This window comes from Chiloscyllium plagiosum, unplaced genomic scaffold, assembly GCF_037043375.1.
Source record: "Chiloscyllium plagiosum isolate Xiang-an unplaced genomic scaffold, Cpla_swu_hap1 HiC_scaffold_2, whole genome shotgun sequence".
Classification (NCBI taxonomy): Eukaryota; Metazoa; Chordata; class Chondrichthyes; order Orectolobiformes; family Hemiscylliidae; genus Chiloscyllium; species Chiloscyllium plagiosum.
In genome coordinates this window covers 22258015-22276595 of record NW_028270140.1, presented here as the reverse complement: position 1 = coordinate 22276595, position 18581 = coordinate 22258015, and the positions used below count along the sequence as shown (strand labels likewise).

The 18581-nt window shown below is 38.8% G+C and overlaps 1 protein-coding gene across 2 annotated transcripts in view; it reads right to left on the bottom strand.

Annotated features, from left to right (window-relative positions):
• The window catches only part of LOC122563775 (trans-2,3-enoyl-CoA reductase-like), a 143093-nt gene that overhangs the window by 105422 nt on the left and 19090 nt on the right, over positions 1–18581 (bottom strand). For both annotated transcript variants that reach the window (XM_043718005.2, XM_043717998.2), the window contains exon 2: positions 15676–15727. In XM_043718005.2, the coding sequence (XP_043573940.1) occupies positions 15676–15727 (52 nt within the window). The remainder of the gene's footprint in view (positions 1–15675; positions 15728–18581) is intronic.

The window sequence follows — 18581 nt, the reverse complement described above, 5'->3', positions numbered from 1 at the left end:
AATACTTTGCCTGAGAGGAACATTGAGCTTGTCAATATGTAAATAACTTGATTTGTCAACACTTTCGAGGAGCATGTGAAGAAGGAGTTTTGTTTATGATTAAATCAAGACTTCTCAATCTGTTCAAACCATCACTTGCAATATATAAAGAAGTGAAGGATGGAAGATCTCCTGAGTGCTGGTGCTGTTTAGTAATGATTGTCACATGTTAATTCAACACATTGACTATGGTAATGTGATGTACAAAGACAGTGGGATGAGATAATCACACTCAGATGTTCATGCTCATCAAACCAGCGCCTCGACTAAATTACATGGCTGAACTTTACACTGCTTTAACAAAGCATCATCAAAAACGTAAAACAAATTGATTCAAAGTCGCAACACATTGGTTCTGTACTTCAAATCACTCATAGAAAAGAAGTACAAAAATAAAGCCAAATTCCTGGAGGGAATTTGAACAGGTCGAGTATAATTCTCTAACTTACAAATTACTTCATGATTAGGGAATATTTAAAAAATGTATTAAAAAATGACAAATATTAGTCTACAGCTGTTAACCAAAAAAACATTATTGAATGGTCCATACCCTCCATAGTTGCAGAATATTTCAAATTTCATTTCATGAACGATAGAATTAAAAAAGTCAAAAAGGTTGAAGGAATGGTGACTTTTATATTTAGAGGACATGCATAGGTGTGGAGATCATGGTTAAGCTCCACAAAGGTCTGCTTAGATCACACATGGAGTAATGTGAGCAGTGCTGGCTGTTACTTTATCTTGTGTTTTAAGCCAATACAGTTACCTATAAATTGAGATAATGGTGTGAAGCATATTAGGACTGTAAGTATCTGCCCATACGTTGTCCTTGAAGATATTTGCTCCTTCCCTGGAAGGCTCTTCATTCTTATGTACTGGAAAACTGCTTTGTTTATATCTGTACATCATAGGCTATCAAAGAAAAATCTCTAGAGTATGTGTCTAAGACCTCCTTCATCATATGCTCATTTTAGACAGGTATCTACTCTGATTGGATGTCAGAGTCATGACTTACATGAAGGTCATTATACCACAGGCAGCTCAACTCAGGAAGGATTCATTGGCTCTTGAGAGTGTGCAGCATAGATTTATCAGAATAACATTGGCAACTCGGGATTAAATTATACAGACTACACGAGCAATGGTTCTAATTCCTGGAATTTGGTAGATTAAGGGAGAATTTAATTGAAGTTCTCAGTATACTAAAGGAACAGATGAGGCATAAAAAGAGAGAAACTGGAGAATCTTAGCAGACTCACAGAGGTGAATAGGGAGATGGAGGATTCAGGAAAAAAACGTATCCTGTTGCTTCACAATGTGTTCCCACTTCCTCCTACTTTACACAGAAGTGAATAGTTGTCTTCAGAAAATAGAACCAGAAAATGCGATACTCTGATAGCTGATTTATGGCCCAGTGAATGGTCACAACAAACAAAAGTATTCTATGTTTGAAAAATTTTGTTGGGTGGAGTATTTTGGATTTGAGAATACTGACTCAAATCTAGAGACATGTCTTTAAGACTAAAATCTTGAAGCATTTCCCTACTCAAGAGGTGCTCAAATTTGGAAACTCGCTTCTGCAAATGCCAATTGATAGAGAATGAATTGAATATGTTAAAAATTAGAAATAAAGGATGTTTTTTTTTAATCCAAAGAATTTAATAACATAGGGCAAATGGGAGACAATAACTTATTGCAAACCATTTGTGTACAAGTGACTACAGAAAAACATTTAAGGGCGGCACGGTGGCACAGTGGTTAGCACTGCTGCCTCACAGCACCAGAGACCCGGGTTCAATTCCCGACTCAGGCGACTGACTGTGTGGAGTTTGCACATTCTCCCCATGTCTGCATGGGTTTCCTCCGGGTGCTCCGGTTTCCTCCCACAGTCTAAAGATGTGCAGGTCAGGTGAATTGGCCATGCTGAATTGCCCATAGTGCTAGGTTAAAAAAAGCGGTAAATGTAGGGGTATGGGTGGGTTGCACTTCAGCGGGTCGGTGTGGACTTGTTGGGCCGAAGGGCCTGTTTCCACACTGTAAGTAATCTAATCTAATTTAGACAATCTGTTAATAACTCATTCTCCAGAATTTAACAATTACTCTACAAATGTAGTTCTAAGATAAAAGCTTTGAGTTTTTAACACTTTTCCCAGATTTGAATGGTTTGTGTGTGTACTATTTCTGAGGAAGAGTAATTGTGTATTGTTGCATAGTTTAAACCTTTTAAGCAATACTTTTTATATTTTGCAAGATTATGCCTTGTGTTATAAACTACTTTAGTTTTTATTTAAGAAATCTGGTTGACTTATTTGTAATATGAGCTACATATAAAACAACATCTCCCTTTTTAAATGTAATAAAAAGGGTTGTGACCAGCGGAGGATTGCGTAAAGGAATGGAATAAGGTCACTGGCCTATATTGGTTGCAACAATTTAAGGAGCTAAATGACCCATTCCTCTTACTCTACATGATAACATAAAAATTAACGATAACTCCAGGGCAGACTCTCTGACTTGCAAATTCTGCTGCAACGTTTTGTGTAGCAATTTAATAAGTGGAAATTTGCTGTGTTGATTGCTCTACCCAAATTCCTTGAAAATATTCCCAAGAAATAATACTGTGTACTTGTATCGTTATTCACAGCAATGCCCATGTTCTGTCTGTTTGCCAAGTATGGGAGAATAATTTACCACCCACGAATGAAATCACAACGGATTGATGCCTATGCTTCTTGCAATTGCAATTTTGTTCACAGAAATGTTTGTTTTAAAAGGCAATTTATATAGAATATTGATCTTTTAACACCCTTCAAACAGCTAATTATTTACTTTGCCAGTAAACTGGATAGAAATAATGGCAATAGAGTATGAGAGAGTGCCATGTAAATCATGGCATAGCAAAATGCAGAAGGTCAATTTCCAGATTCTGCTTATTCTTGTTACAACCATATGAGGAGGATTAGGTTGGAGTCCATTCTTTTCCCACTCCTCATTTGGTTATATTAGTGGTTTTGAGTTTCAAAAAGATGTATTGCCAATCCAGTGTTTGCTTGACTGTTTGCAGATATGGAAAAAGAATTTGGTAGGCAAACTTTCTCAAATTAAACAAGTTAATTTTCTTGTGCGGAAATACGTCCAAGAAGAAAGTATTTCTTATTTAAAAAAAAGTAAATATAAAACTTAACTTCTGCAAAATGCACAAACACATCAAACCAATGGATTAGATCCAAGCACTATAGTCAAATTATGAATTATATCATGCATGGTAGTAGACAATTAAATGACTCATTGGACCTCAGAAGTTGGCTGAGATGGATCATCTACTTTGCAGTTCTGACTAATCACGCTTGCAAATATTTCAGCCTTGCCTTTTACACTGATGTGCTGAGGTTCCAGATTTAAGGGCTCTCTTATAATGTCAGCAACAATACAACTGAGGAAGTGACCTGAAAGGTTAACTCTGATTTCTCTCCACAGATGGTGCCAGACCTGTTGAGCTTTTCCAGCAATTTCTGATTACAGCAATGCAGATTTTTCAGTTTATAAGTTATACAGAGTTGTTTTCATACAATTAACTCCATCTTGTTTAAGATAACAGCCTCTTCTGTCCTCTAGAGATGGAAATGTGTTGCTGGAAAAGCGCAGCAGGTCAGGCAGCATCTAGGGAACAGGAGAATCGACGTTTCGGGCAGCTCCGTTATCTCACTTTATGGATTAGAATCAATCTAAACATCATGGCATAGACAGAGAACACAGGAGGTCAACACCTTCAACATATTGTCTAGCTATCACCATTGTTAACAGCTAACCCGAGAATGCAACTTAAAAAAAAAGGTTTTGTGATTTACACATGAAAGGAGTGAAACTATCACTGTATTCTAACAGATGAAAGGCTTAACAGACAATCAATTTTTCAATGTGTAATTTCAGTTACATCACACTGTAAATTTTTGCTATAAATTCTGTGTTACGATCGAGCCCTCCACTATCACCTGATGAAGGAGCGTCGCTCCGAAAGCTAGTGTGCTTCCAATTAAACCTGTTGGACTATAGCCTGGTGTTGTGTGATTTTTAACTTTGTACACCCCAGTCCAACACCGGCATCTCCAAATCATGACTTTGTGTGAGGACATCGATCTATCATCACATCTATCTATCGCCCCACACTCTCCACCACTGAAGAGACAATCTTTCAGCTTGGTATTTGTGCCATCTTAGCTACCTAAGGAAGAAACCCCTGAAAAGGAACCAATGCCAGTACAAAAGGTAATGTTATTTACTACATGACTGCATGAGCTAATAATGGAATTAAAGATAATGAGATAAACTCCTGAAAAGAAAGCTGTGGCTCCTATGAGAATCTCTAGAAGAGCCCTCAACAATACAGAGCAATTTGAGGTAGTGTATTTTAGCAAAAGAGACTGGGAGAAGCAGTATATAGCACAACAGTATAGCACAGTTCTAATGAACAGAAGAAGATTTATATGCATAGATCTCTGAGGATAGTGATACATATTGATAAAAGCATTAACCAAGCATGTGAGATCTTGCGCATTGTAAGTAGAGGGATTCTATTCTAAAAGCAGGGAAGAAACTGTGCTGAACTTTTATAAAGTTCTGTTTGGCCCAAGTTCAGCAATGCTTGTGGGTTCTACTCATCGAGCATTAAGCAGAATGTGAAAGCTTTTGAAAAGAAGCTACTGTCGGTTAACCAGAATGGTTGGATGGAAGAAGAAATTTAGTTCCAAGGCTAAGTTTTAAAATCTGGTATTGTTCTTCTGTAGGTGCCAGGGGTTATGACAAAATACATCAAATCTGACAGAGAAAAGTCTCAAAGTCTGCTGACTGCAGCAGTTGACAAGATACTGTCAAATGACTAGCAACCATTGACTTGGTGATAAACAGCCGTTGCACAGTAATGCAATTAGTAGCAGCTCACATGGGCAGTCAACAGCAACAATGTCAAGGACACAGGAGAGATAACATACAAAGCTTCATGGTTCACAGTGTAATCAAATGAAAAGAAGCAAAGAACCACCCTCTAAAAGGGGGAACAAAACAAGCACAGGCAGTGATGAGGTAAAAACAATGACTGCAGATGCTGGAAACCAGATTCTGGATTAGTGGTGCTGGAAAAGCACAGCAGTTCAGGCAGCATCTGAGGAGCAGTAAAATCGACGTGATGACTCTGGAGAATAACCATCACAGAAGCAACTACCCTTGTGTCCATGACCTGATGATTAGAGATCCCTTCGGAGAACTTAGCCAGATTTACCATTCACAAGTAATATTAAGCTAGGTTGTGAGTCCTCTGCTTTAATTTGCTTGTTTTGCAATAGTAGCTGAAGTTCTGTTTGTTAATCAATTGGAGACGGTATAAAGGATCATTCAATTAACTGCCTGACCTGTCTGAGTGATCTCTTTTGGTGTTAAGGTACAATACTTCTTGGAACAAAGGAAAATGAGTGAGGCTTTTGTAGAGGTGCCTAAAGTTTGATTATGACGTACAGATTGCGTTTGGCCGTATTTTCTAGAATTGCTGTAATGGGTTGTCTGCAAATTGCTGTAAATGAGAAAAACATATTTCTTTTTAAAGATGTAGCTGTACTTGGATTTAACTAAGAAGGATAGGGCAAATATTATAAACTAATAAAAGTAATGGAAAGGAAGTAAAGTTAAGCATCTCAGAATAGCTACAGGACATTCTGAAAAGGAAGGTTCAAAACTGAGTGGTCATAGTGCGTAATGACACTAACAGTATCTATAAAAAGAGGTGAGGTTATTCATGCAGAATATAGGGGATTGGAAGGGCAGGATTTACTAGTGTTGTCACTAGAATGGCAAGGGCAATGGAAGTAGGGAGGCAGAGAAAGGGAAATGAGAATAGAAAGAAAAGACAGAAATGTAAGAAGCAAGAGCAGACAACAGAAAAATCAAATATGAAAAACAAATAGGGCAGTGAAAAACAAATAAGGTTAAAAAGATTAAGTCAAAAAGCTTTGTGGCTTCAATGTGTGGAACATTCATAGTAAGGTAAATGAATTAGGAGTTAGATGGATATAATTGGTAATGATATAATTGCAATTGCAGAAATATTGCTGCAGGGTGATTAAGCATCGGAACTGAACTCCACAAGAGTTCATTATTTTGGAAAAAGACATGAAAAGGGAAAGGAGATGGAATAGCATTGTTAGTAAAAGTATAAATCATTGCAATAATGATTAGATTAGATTCCCTACAGTGTGGAAACAGGCCCTTCCAGTCCACACCGACGCTCTGAAGAGCCACCCAGACCCATTCCCCTACATTACAGAGCACTAAAGGAAGTAGTTCTGAAAATAGTGGATGCAAAATTTTACAGACTCTGAAGTACCACCTACAGGTTTAAGAGTGGCAAATGTAACCAGACTATTTCAAAAGGAGGGAGAGAAAACAGAGAATTAAAGACCAATTAGCCAATTGTGTGGAAAATCCTCAAGTCTTTATAAAAGAACATTTGCAATAATAAAGTTGATAACAGAACTTTTGGAAAACATTAACTGGATTAGAAGAAACTAGCATGAGTTTATGAATGACAAATCACACTTAACTAATCTACTAGAATCTTTTGAGCATATGACTCAGTGTAGATAAGGGAGAAGCTATGGAGGTATGTATTTAGATTTTCAGAAGATCCCTGGAAGATATAAGTAGATAAAGTGAAAGCACAGGGATAGAAGGAAAAATATTGGCATGAATTAAGAGTGGTAGGCAGTGACTAATGGGGTACTGCCAAGACCAGTGCCTGTGCCTCAGCTAGTCACATATATATTGGTTCCCTCATCCAGGTCATATATAAAAATATATATATTACATATATATTTATTTTATATATGACCTGGATGAGGGAACCAAATGCAATATTTCTAAGTTTGCTGATGACACAAAACAGAAAGAGATTGTGAAGTTGTTAGAAGGATGCAAGGAGGCTTCGAGGTGATTTAGGCAACTTGAGTGAGGGGGCAAACATATGGCATATGCGTACAACATGGCGAAATGTGAAGTTATATACTTCAGTGTGAAAAACAGAAAAATATTGATTAAATGAAGATATATGGGGAAATCTAGAAGTGCAAAGGTTTCTGGGTGTTCTTGTACACCAGTCTTTGAAAGTAGAGAGACAGATGCAAGTAGAAAACCAAATGGTCTTCATCACATGATGATTTGAGTTCAGAAGCAGTCTTACTGCGGTTATACAGGACCTTAGTGAGACAATACCTGGAGTATTGGTCTCCTCACCTAAGAAAGGGTATACTTGCCACAGAGAGAATGCAGCAGAGGTTCACTGGTGGCAGAACTGGGAGAAAGTGAGAACTGCAGATGCAAGAGATCAGACTCAAAAAGTGTCACATTAGAAAAGCACAGCTGGTCAGGCAGCATCTGAGGAGCAGGAGAAGCACCATTTCGAACATAAGCTCTTCATCAGGAATGTAGAGGGGTGGTTGGGTGGGGGGTAGTGGGGGCGGGGAGGGAAAGGAGGTTCAGAGATAAATAGGAGGGGAGTGATACTGGGGGGATAGGTAGCTGGGAAGGCAATAGTTAGATGAAGGTGGGAGGTGATGGTGATAGGTCAGAGTAGAGAATGGAGTGGATAGGTGGGAAGAAAGATGGGAAGGAAGATGGGCAGGTAGGACAGTTCAAGATGGCGGTGCCAAGTTGTAGGGATGGATCTGGGACAAGGTGGTGGGGGGGGGAGGACTGTCCTATGAGGAGAGATTGGTTTGGCTGGGCCTTTGTTCACTAATGTTTAAAATGGTAAGAGGGGATCTGAATGAAACATATAAAATTTTACCGGGGCCAAACACACTAAATTCAGGAATGTTTCCACTAGAACCAGGGATGTCTTAGAAAATGGGGTAAACCATTTAAGACTGAGATGAGGAAGCTTTTCTTAAATTCAAAATGTAGTGAACCTGCAGAATTCTGTACCTCACAAGACTGTTGAGGCCAGGTCACTGAATGTATTCAAGAAAGAGATAATTTTTTAGACTTTAAATACATTGAGGGGCATGGAGAGAAAACATAAACATGAGGTAGAGAATCAGCCATGATCATGATTATACTGAATAACAGAGCAGGCTGAAGTGCCAAATCATAGAGCTCCGAGGGTGCAGAAAGAGACAATTCGGCCAATCGAGTCTGCATTTACCCACCAAAGGGCATCCCATCCAGACTCACCCACCGCAACCCACCCCTCAAACCCAACCCTAATCTTTTAAGCCTACATTTGTCATAGCCAAGCTACATAACCTACACATCTTTGGACGTTGGGAGGAGAGTGTAGCATCTGGTGCAAACCCACACAGACATGGGAAAATGTGCATACTCCACACAGATAGGCACACGTGTCCCTAGCACTGACAATTGAGCCATCGTGCCACCCTTCAAAAATGGTCTACCGCTGTTCCTAATTTCTATGTATTGACATTCACCAAATTTTCATAGTTACATGGATGTCCATGTCTAATTCTGCTATGAGTCAGTTCTGTCACCTTCACTTAATTGTGTGATCCAACAACCAAGGCCTTAACTTGCACTTTTGTGCCTATCATGTCTATAGCAGCAAGATCTATCTACACTTTTATTCCCTTTCACCATTATGAGACTGATATCTGAGCCACCACCAGGACATGCACTGCACTTTCTTACTCTACTCAAAATTACCTGTACTTTTCCTGCACAGCCCTCCATTTGTTAGATTACTTTCCAACTTAAGATTAGAGTGATGCTGCCTGACCTGCTGAGCTTTTCCAGCACCAATCTAATCTTGACTCTGATCTCCAGCATCTGCAGTCCTCACTTTCGCCTACTTTCAAAGTTAGATCATCTGAGGATCCACTCTGAACAAATGTACTGACTCCCTCCTTTAAAAGCTCATATACCTTATCTTTTAGACTGGCCAAAAGGACATCAGGAACTTTGCTTGGCAGATGCTGAATTGGTTTTACACTCTCATCTATTTTGAGATGACATTCACAAGTAGAACATTCTAATGCTATAAGCTCATCATTGTACTCCGATTGGATCTATTTCACTCAATCATTTAATGTGCTCCAACATTTTTCAAACCTTTTTTGGTAATTTGAAGTTTTCAGTCCAAACTTTATACTTGCTTTGGCTTGCCATCTCTGATCTGGAACACCAGATATATGTTCTGTTTTTGCAATGAGCTATCTGTACCTCCTTGTTCTGCTTCCTGATGCATATAATTGATGCAATTCATCTGATTTCTTGTCACATTGACCAATGGATTCTTTCACTGCACTTGATCCTGTACCATTTTTAATTTATGTTCACTTGGTGTTCAACACATTCATTTAATGCTTTCAAAATTTCTGTTATATTTTTATTGCTCACCAGAGATTTAAGGTGACTTGCATGTTGAAACGACCTCTTTCCAACAGTGGTAAGAGATTAGCTATATGCAGCTGTTCTGGCTTGTTAAGCAGATATGTCATGATGTTGCAACTTTCCCATTGTGTATGCAAGTACTGCCAGATCTGCTTTATAACACCACTCATCTTGAACAGAGTTTCCAGAGAAAAAAATATTGCCGTTTTGTCTAACCTAGTGTTTCAGCTGTAACCTGATTTTTATTCTTTTTCAGTTGCTTGTGGCATATTTTCTCAGTTCTGAACATTCCTGTGACACTCTGTCAATATCTATACTTTCTACAACTTCTCAATATTCAGTGTCAACTCCCTTTCTAACACTATGGTACATGCTCTCAGGACTGCATTCTGAGCTGTACTATGACTTGCTTGAAACTGATTGCAAGATGGGAGCCTTGTGGTAAAGGCCATATGACTAGGCAAGCCAGGAGGCCCATTAGCATGGATCACATTAATCTTCCAAAAACTGACCTGGCTTTGGAATCACAATATTTATACGGCTGGTCTAGATAATTTTCTTGTCAAAGTTAATCCCATGAATGCTAATGGTGAGATTATTAGTGGTGCGATAATGCCATTGAGTATCAAGGATCTATGCTGGCTGGAGTTCATTTTCTGGCATTTGTGTGATGTGAATGTTTTTTCCTAATTATTGGTCCAAGCCTGAAAGCTGAGTGCTTTTATGTGAGGATAGACAACTGCACCTCCTCTACGATAACACTCAACACTGGAGCCCCCCAGGATGTGTTCTCAACCCCCTCCTGTACTCCCTATACACCCACGACTGTGTTGCCAAATTCTGAACGATCGCCATCAACAAGTTTGCTGATGATACCATGGTGGTAGGACAGATATCAAACAATGATGAGTCAGAATACAGAAAGAAGATAGAGGGCTTGGTGATGTGGTGCAATGATAACAACCTCTCCCTCAATGTCAGCAAAACAAAAGAACTGATAATTGACTTCAGAAAGAAATGAGGAGAAGACATCCCTTCTAAATCAAAGGGGCGGATGTTGAGAGGGTTGAGAGCGTCAAGTTCTGAGAAGTGATAATAACCAACAACCTTTCCTGGACTTTCTACATGGATGCAACAGTCAAGAAGGCACAACAATGCCTCTTCTTCCTCAAGTGGCTTAGGAACCTTGGCATGTTCATAAGGACCCTCACCAACTTTTATAGGCGTACCTCTGAGAGCACATTGTCTGGGTGCAAAACAACCTGGAATGGCAGCTGCTCTACCTAGGACTGTAATAAACTATAGAAGCTGATGTTCAATCCATGGACGCCATTTCTCTGGCTCATTGCCACAAAAAGGCTGCCAACATCATCAAAGAACCAAAATGCCCTGGTAATGATCTCCTAAAACCTCTTCTGTCAGGCAAAAGATACAAAAGCTTGAACACATGCGCCAGCAGGTTTTGAACAGCCTTTTCTGTGCCATTATCAGACTGATGAATATTGTCTAACTTCAAATAACGCTGATCTTGTTAATATTGTTCTTGCCTAGTGCACACCCTGTGTGGTGTCCAAGTTTTATTTTTCACCCTATGATCTGCATGCTCTTGCTGTCTATGATCTGGCTGTACTGCTCATAAACAAAGCTTTTCATTGTATTTATCTACAAGTGACAATAAATCAAATCAAATCAAATCAAATGCAGACTACTTCAATACTTGAGAAGTTGCGATGTTACCAAGCAATGTGACATCATGAGCAACTCTGTCCTCCCTGCTTCCTACATTACTGCAGTGTCTTAATTGGGCATAAAATATATTGTCGTAATTGTTGAAAATACCTTCCAAATGCAATTTTTTCCTATTCTTCTTCAATGACTGAAATCACATAAGTCAGTGTAACCTTAGTATTGGATCAAAGGTTTAGGGTGAGAGGGGAAAGATATAAAAGAGACCTATGGGGCAACTTTTTCACATAGAGGGTGGTACGTGTATGGAATGAGCTGCCAGAGGAAGTGGTGGAGGCTGGTACAATTGCAACATTTAAGAGGGATTTGGATGGGTATATGAATAGGAAGGGTTTGGAGGGATATGGGTCGGGTGCTGGCAGGTGGGACTAGATTGGGTTGGGATATCTGGTCGGCATGGATGGGTTGGACTGAAGGGTCCGTTTCCATGCTGTACATTTCTATGACTCTATAATCTTTAAATCAAATACCTTATTTACCCACTACATCAGAATGAGACTCGATTCAAAATGAATACAATCTGACCACAGATTTGTTTTTTTCCCTTTTTTATCATGCAATTAGCTTCCCAGTAAAATGGCTTGAATGTAGGAGACAGAAAGTGACGATAGAGGGGTTGCTTTTCAGACTGGAGGTCTGTGACCAGTGATGTGCCACAGGGATCGGTGCTGGGTCCACTGCTTTTTGTTATTTACATAAATGATTTGGATGTGAATATAGGAGGCACGGTTAGTAATTTGCAGATGCCACCAAAATAGGTGGTGTGAGTGGAGAGTGAAGAAGATTATCTCAGAATACAATGGAACCTTAATCAGATGGGCCAGTGGCCCGTGGAGTTTAATTTAGATAGATGTGAGGTGTTGAATTTTGGTAAGGCAAATCAGGGCAGGGCTTATACAGTTAGTAATAAGACCTTGGGGAGTGTTGCCAACCAAAGGCGCAAGTGCATCGTCCCTTGAAAGTGGAGTTGCAGGTAGACAAGATGGAGAAGAAAATGTTTGCCTTCATTGCTTTGACCTTTGAGTATAGTAGTGGGGATGTTACCTTGCAGCTGCACAGGACAATGATGAGGCCACTTTTAGAACACTACATACAATTTTGGTTGCCCTTCCACAGGAAGGATGTTGTTAAACTTGAGAGGGTGCAGAAATGATTTATAAAGATGTTGTCGGGACTGGAGAATTTGAGCTAATTGTACCTGCCTCCACTACCTCCTTTGGCAGCTCATTCCATTAATGAACCAACTTCTGTATGTAAAAGTTACCCCTCAGATCCTTATTAAATCTTTCCTCTTTCACTTTAACCTTTGCCCTCTAGTTTAGGACTGCCCCATCCTAGGAACAAGAACATAGAACATAGAACATAACAGTGCAGTACAGGCCCTTCGGCCCTCGATGTTGCGCCGACCATCATGGCTATGACCTTGCCTATACACCCTATCCGAATCCCTCATGATTTTATAAACCTCTATAATGTCACCCCTCAGCCTCCAACACTCCAGTGAAAAAAGCCCCGTAGCTCAAACCCTCCAGTCCCGTCAACATCTTTGTAAATCATTTCTGCACCCTCTCAAGTTTAACAACATACTTCCTATAGAAGGCAGGTACAATTACAACATTTCAAAAAGCATTTGGATGGGTACATGAATAGGAAGGGATATGGGCAAAATGCTGGCAAGTGGGACTAGATCAGACTGGGTTGTCGGGTCAGCATGGATGAATTGGACTGAAGAGTCTGTTTTCAGGTCGTGTGACTCTATGATTCTAAAATTCATAGGCATCAAATTATTTTGCAATGTCTTGAGAATATCATTAAGAGTTCTCTTTTTGTGATTCCAGAATTCGAGGATCCAGTACTTTAGTCATGTTGACAGTTGCACCTTAAATGATGGTCAGATGAACTGCATTTTGCTTTCTGCATATTCTGCTTAGCAAATTGTTTGTAGAGTTACATATGTATGGCACAGTTCGACTGTGCCAAATATTTTCAGTTATCACTTTCACTATCTCACCTCTGCTTTGAGTCTCTCTTAATGGCATGACATGGTCTTGAATCACAATTTGTCTCTGCCAATTAGAAGTATGAACTTGGAACTTTACAGTATGGCACATGAAAAAGAGGCCACTAATCATATGTACATCTCTGCAAAGTCATCCTTCTGCACCAATTCTGTCCATTCCTTTAAGAATTTTGTAAGTAACTACGAGATGTCTTCTCATTCTTCTAGACTCCAGAGAATAGAGGCCTACTGTCCTCAGTCTGTCCTCACCAAACAGTCCCCACTTTCGCAGGAATCAGTCTGGTGAATCTCCTCTACACTCCTTCTCTGTTAAGTATATTCTTCTGTAGACTAAGAGATCAAAACTGCACACAAAACTTCAAGTGGGGCCTCACTCATGTTCTATATTATTTAAGCAAGACCTCTTTGCTCCTGCATTCAATTTTTCTTGTGATAAAGGCTAAGGTTTTGTGCACCTGCATGCAAGCATTAGTGACTTCTGAATAAGGACTCCACGACTCCCAGTCTCTTTCGATATGAACACATTCCAATCTCTCATTTCATAAGAAATAGGCTGCAACTATGTTCCTCCAACCAATATGGATAATCTCACACTTGTTCACATTATGTTCAATCTAAATTTAAAATGAAAGCCATATAGTTCCAGACTACCAGAGGTTGCTTTCTCATTTTCTAACATTTCCCCATTGTGTGTCCATTACATTGGTTTCAACATATTGAATGGACAATACAGTGCAATTATAGTGTTGTCACAAGACTGGATCTTGCTGGAGCGTGAGAAAGAGCACATACACATTCAATCTACAAGAACAGCCTTATGGAATAGTATACATTATGAACATGAGAGGGAAGCAATCTGTCACCAAAAACAAGAGAGGAGCCTGCATCAAATTATCTTAGACAGAGAAGAGGAGCTCTTCACTTTGACTTTAGATTACATTTGTTTCCTGCAGGACTTTAACAAAACTTTCATCTATGTTAAGAAGTGAAACTTCCTTCACCTTCCATTGTCTCCAGTGAAGCAAAACTGAAATCTTTAGGCCTGAAACATTTTAACCAGCTTGTTAAGGAGTGTGTGAACAAGGGAGCATGTTCCCTTTTCACTATTAGCAATTTAAGTTTGTGTTAACTTTATGGATGTCATCTTTTATTGTCTGTCAGTATGAGTGTAGGTGGAATGGATGTTTGTAGCAATTCTTTTGGCTACTGTGAGAAATAATCTGTTGTTGTTCCTTCTGATTCAAAATTACAAGAAAGCCTGTTCCTTTTTTTTCATTTTTGAAGTCACAGAACTCAAAAAAGGAAAAGCAAAACCTTTTCTCTAAAATACAGCTTGTTGCAGTTAGCTTAGAGGCCAAAGAGTCATAGAGATGTATGGCATGGAAACAGACCCTTTGGTCCAAATCGTCCATACTGACCAGATATCCTAATTAATCTAGTTCTACTTGTAGCACTTGGCCCATATCCCTCTAAACCCTTCCTATTCATGTACCCATCCAGATGTCTTTTAAATGTTGTAATTGTACCAGCCTCCACTACTTCCTCTGACACACACTACCCTCTGTGTGAAAAGGTTGCCCCTTAGGTCCCTTTTATATCTTTCCCCTCTCATCCTAAACCTATGCCCTCTAGTTCTAGACACCCACAATCCAGGGAAAAGACCTTGTCTATTCACCTTATCCATGCCTCCGACACTCCAGGGAAAACAGCCCCAACCAATTCAGCCTCTCCCTATAGCTCAAACTCTTCAACCCTGGCAACATCTTTGTAAATCTTTTCTCAACCCTTTCAAGTTTCACAATATCCTATAGGAGGGAGACCAGAATTGCATACAATGTTCCAAAGTTGCCTAACCAATGTCCTGAACAGTTGCAGCATGACATCCTAACTCTTGTACTCAATGCTCTGACCGATAAAGAAAAGCAATATAAAACATTTCCTTCATTATCATTTCCAGCTGTTACTCCACTTTCAAGGAACAATGAACCTGCAATCCAAGGTCTTTTTGTTCAGCAACACTCTCCAGGACCTTACTTTTAAGTGTATAAGCCCTGCCTTGATTTGTCTTTCCAAAATGCAACACCTCACATTTAACTAAATTAGACTCCACCTGCAACTCCTCAGCCCATTGGCCCATTTGATCAAGATCCCATTGTACTCAGAGGTAACCTTCTTCGCTGAAAACTACACCTCCAATTTTGGTGTCATCTCCAAACTTACTAAAGTGTGAAAGGGGGAAAAATTCTTCCCCATATGTTTTATAATATATAATATATACAACACGTAATTTCCAATTTCACTTTTATAAACCTTGTTACGTGCTCCCTTCTGAGTTTTACTGCAATATGGCATCTCAAAAAGTTTACCAGGGGATTATCCAGCAGACCGTGAAAGTTTAATCAAACTGACAGGAGATAGTTCCTGAATCGATAGTGCCCCTTTATTAAAATCCTAGTGCAACATCTAAAAGCATTACTTACAAATTTTGTGGAACTTGTGCTTGACATCTGCAATTGTAAATGAAGGGAGAATCTGTAAAATATGAAGCAAGACATTAGTTTGTGGTCCAGTTTCCCCACAAAAGCTTTTCATTCATGGCTTCATCAAACAATCTGATCTGTGTTCAGACTTACTTATCTGATACTTTTGGCAGATAACTGGGAATGTCAAACTCATGCTAAAACATTGAAAACATCTTGTTTTGCAGAGCCAGGCTATTAGCTGCTTTTGGTGAAGTGATGGCTTCATTCTGACTCTCACTTGTCACTTTGCTGGCAGTTTATTTGTTTGGAAAACCTTTTACTTTTAGTATGCTTCCAGGAGTTTCTATCTTGAGAAAATCCTTGATAATTTGGCGAAGTGTTTCTTGCAGGTTAATAATGAAGAAGTTAGCCATCCTTACTGATTAGAGTATTAGGTTAATGAGAAGATGGAGGACATGAAGATCCATGTCAAACAATTCTGCAAAATATGGCCTCCTCTGAATGTGGTATTCAACGATAAAACTTTTAACGTCAACAGATACAATGTTGTTCATCGTTTTAGCGTTTAACTTTATCATTGCTAAAGCATTCAGAAGGTTTGCAATATAACAAATCATGTGGTGAAACAGATAACTGAGTAACTGATAAAAAAAATTGAACAACTCGTGTTTTGAAATCATATTTTTGTCATTTGCCTAGTGCTTTATCTTGTGCTTTAAGTCAGCTACCTGCACGTTGAAATACAGTTCTGGTGTATCTCAGGCTTTGAATGTCTGTGCATATGCTGTGCCAGAGGCTTAGTGCTGCTTATCATTATATGACTCCACATACACTGTATATTACTTACATCTGTACATCTTGTTTTGTGCTCCCTTCTGTGCTTCACTGCAATACGTGGTTAAAAAGAAAAGGCCCTCAAATACAGCTTTCTAACATCGTCTCTCAATCCTCACTTCACATGCTCATTCCATCCTGGTGTGCTTTTTCTAACTGATTTCAGAGTCATGTGATCAGGCACATCATGAATTTCATAAGCCTCATTATACCACATAAAAACATTTTCATAAAAAGCTGCATTTCTCACTCAAACATCAGCTCATCTGAAGTTTTGCTGCCTATTTTGTACTTTATTATCAAGTCTCGGCCCTCCATGACTGCTAATTTCATCAATCTACATTGGCATTGCTCCCTTAATATTTCCAACTTAAAAATTTCATTTTGAGTTGAAATCATTTCATAGTCTCCCTATCGCTAGAATATCTCTCAGCACTGTACACTTCAACACTACAACATTCCCCTGTATCAACTGGCCCTCACATGCTCTCTGTGCTTGACTTCAATTAGGCCTCTTTTACAGGATGCCATCACATAACTATTGGCTTCAGCAGTCCATCCTTATGGTTGAGAATTTCTTCCTCCATTTCTCCTGTTTCTCTACTTTCTTGCCACATAAGAGCTTTCATAACATTTTTTTTCCCACTGCTCCTAATACTTTCTTTTTCAAATCAGTGATTGATATCTTCCTCCATTTTTCTATTAATACAAGTTGCTGTTTGGTTTAACCTTATTTTTAACTGTATCTGTGTTCTTCACTTCAAAAAAGGAGGCTAAATGACTGATTGGAACACAAATATTATATGTTTTCCAATAATGTGAATATTTCAGACTGCAAGATCAGTGGACATTCCCAAATTATCTTGTGGCTTTGCACCCACAATTATGAATTTTACTTGAAGACAAACCAATCAAAGAAAATGTTAAGTCACAACTGGTCTTCAGTGTTGTAATCAGCCTACTTCATGTTCAAGCTAAATATTCTTATAAATGGTGATCTATGATATACCAGGCTCTAGTCTTATTGCTACATTCTTGAGAGACTTTTCTTTAAAGTCTTTCTACTTTCCATCTTCTATCCATCTAGTGATTCTACCCACACTATGTTATTTATGCTTATTGGGAATCATCTCCATGATATAATTGAAAGGCTTTTTACGTATTGACCAAATTCCTGTTTGATTCTTAGAAAGGGCCCCCATTCGTGGCCCTGATTATTTTTACTGTTCAATTTAATGAAAGTCAGTGACAAAAATTACAACCAGGGATAGCAAGTCAAACCAAAACAGTCTTACTATCACTGGGCTCACAATATCGTGAAATTACAATACTCAATGACCCTTAAAATTGCTTAATTATTCCTAACTGTAATTTTAAAAAGAACAGATCTTAAGCACTGAGCTTATAATTTAAACAAAAGTTAAAAATTGTTAATACTGTAACTTCCATATGACCAAGCTAAACAACAAAGTAAAATTAAAATCCAGGACTTAAGCCCAATCTTCTTTGATCATATTCCCCCACTCATTTCCCACAGACACTGTTAAAAGATAAATTTAAAAGAATTGTAATTTGACCATTCAGTTAAGCAATTTCCAGTAATGGATGCAATGCCTTCATGCAATCCTTGGATAATGAGTTGTTTACAGACAAATAAATATATATCCAAATTCAAAGTCACTGGTGAATGTGAACAGTTCTGTGGACTTCCAGAACTAATTACTTATTTCTTACAAACTGGAATTCTTTTCTCAAAATATTCAGCAATTCTTTAACTAAATAGAAACTAGAGAGAGTAAAAATAGAGCAGTCAGTTGGAAAGCTTCTAAAATCACTGTGCACTTGCCAAAACCAGTCAGAACAGGCTTTCACTTATTTTTTTAAAATAAAATCTATGTACTCTCTGATTGGCTGGTCAGTACTGGTCCTCCCCTGACCAACCAATCAACATCCAACCAGCCACCAGCCCTGGACATAGCGACACATGGCGCTGAATCATCCACAGTGTTCCTTACATTAGTAATTAAGTTGCATTTTGTTCTCGGTCAGTCACCAACAGCAAATATTCG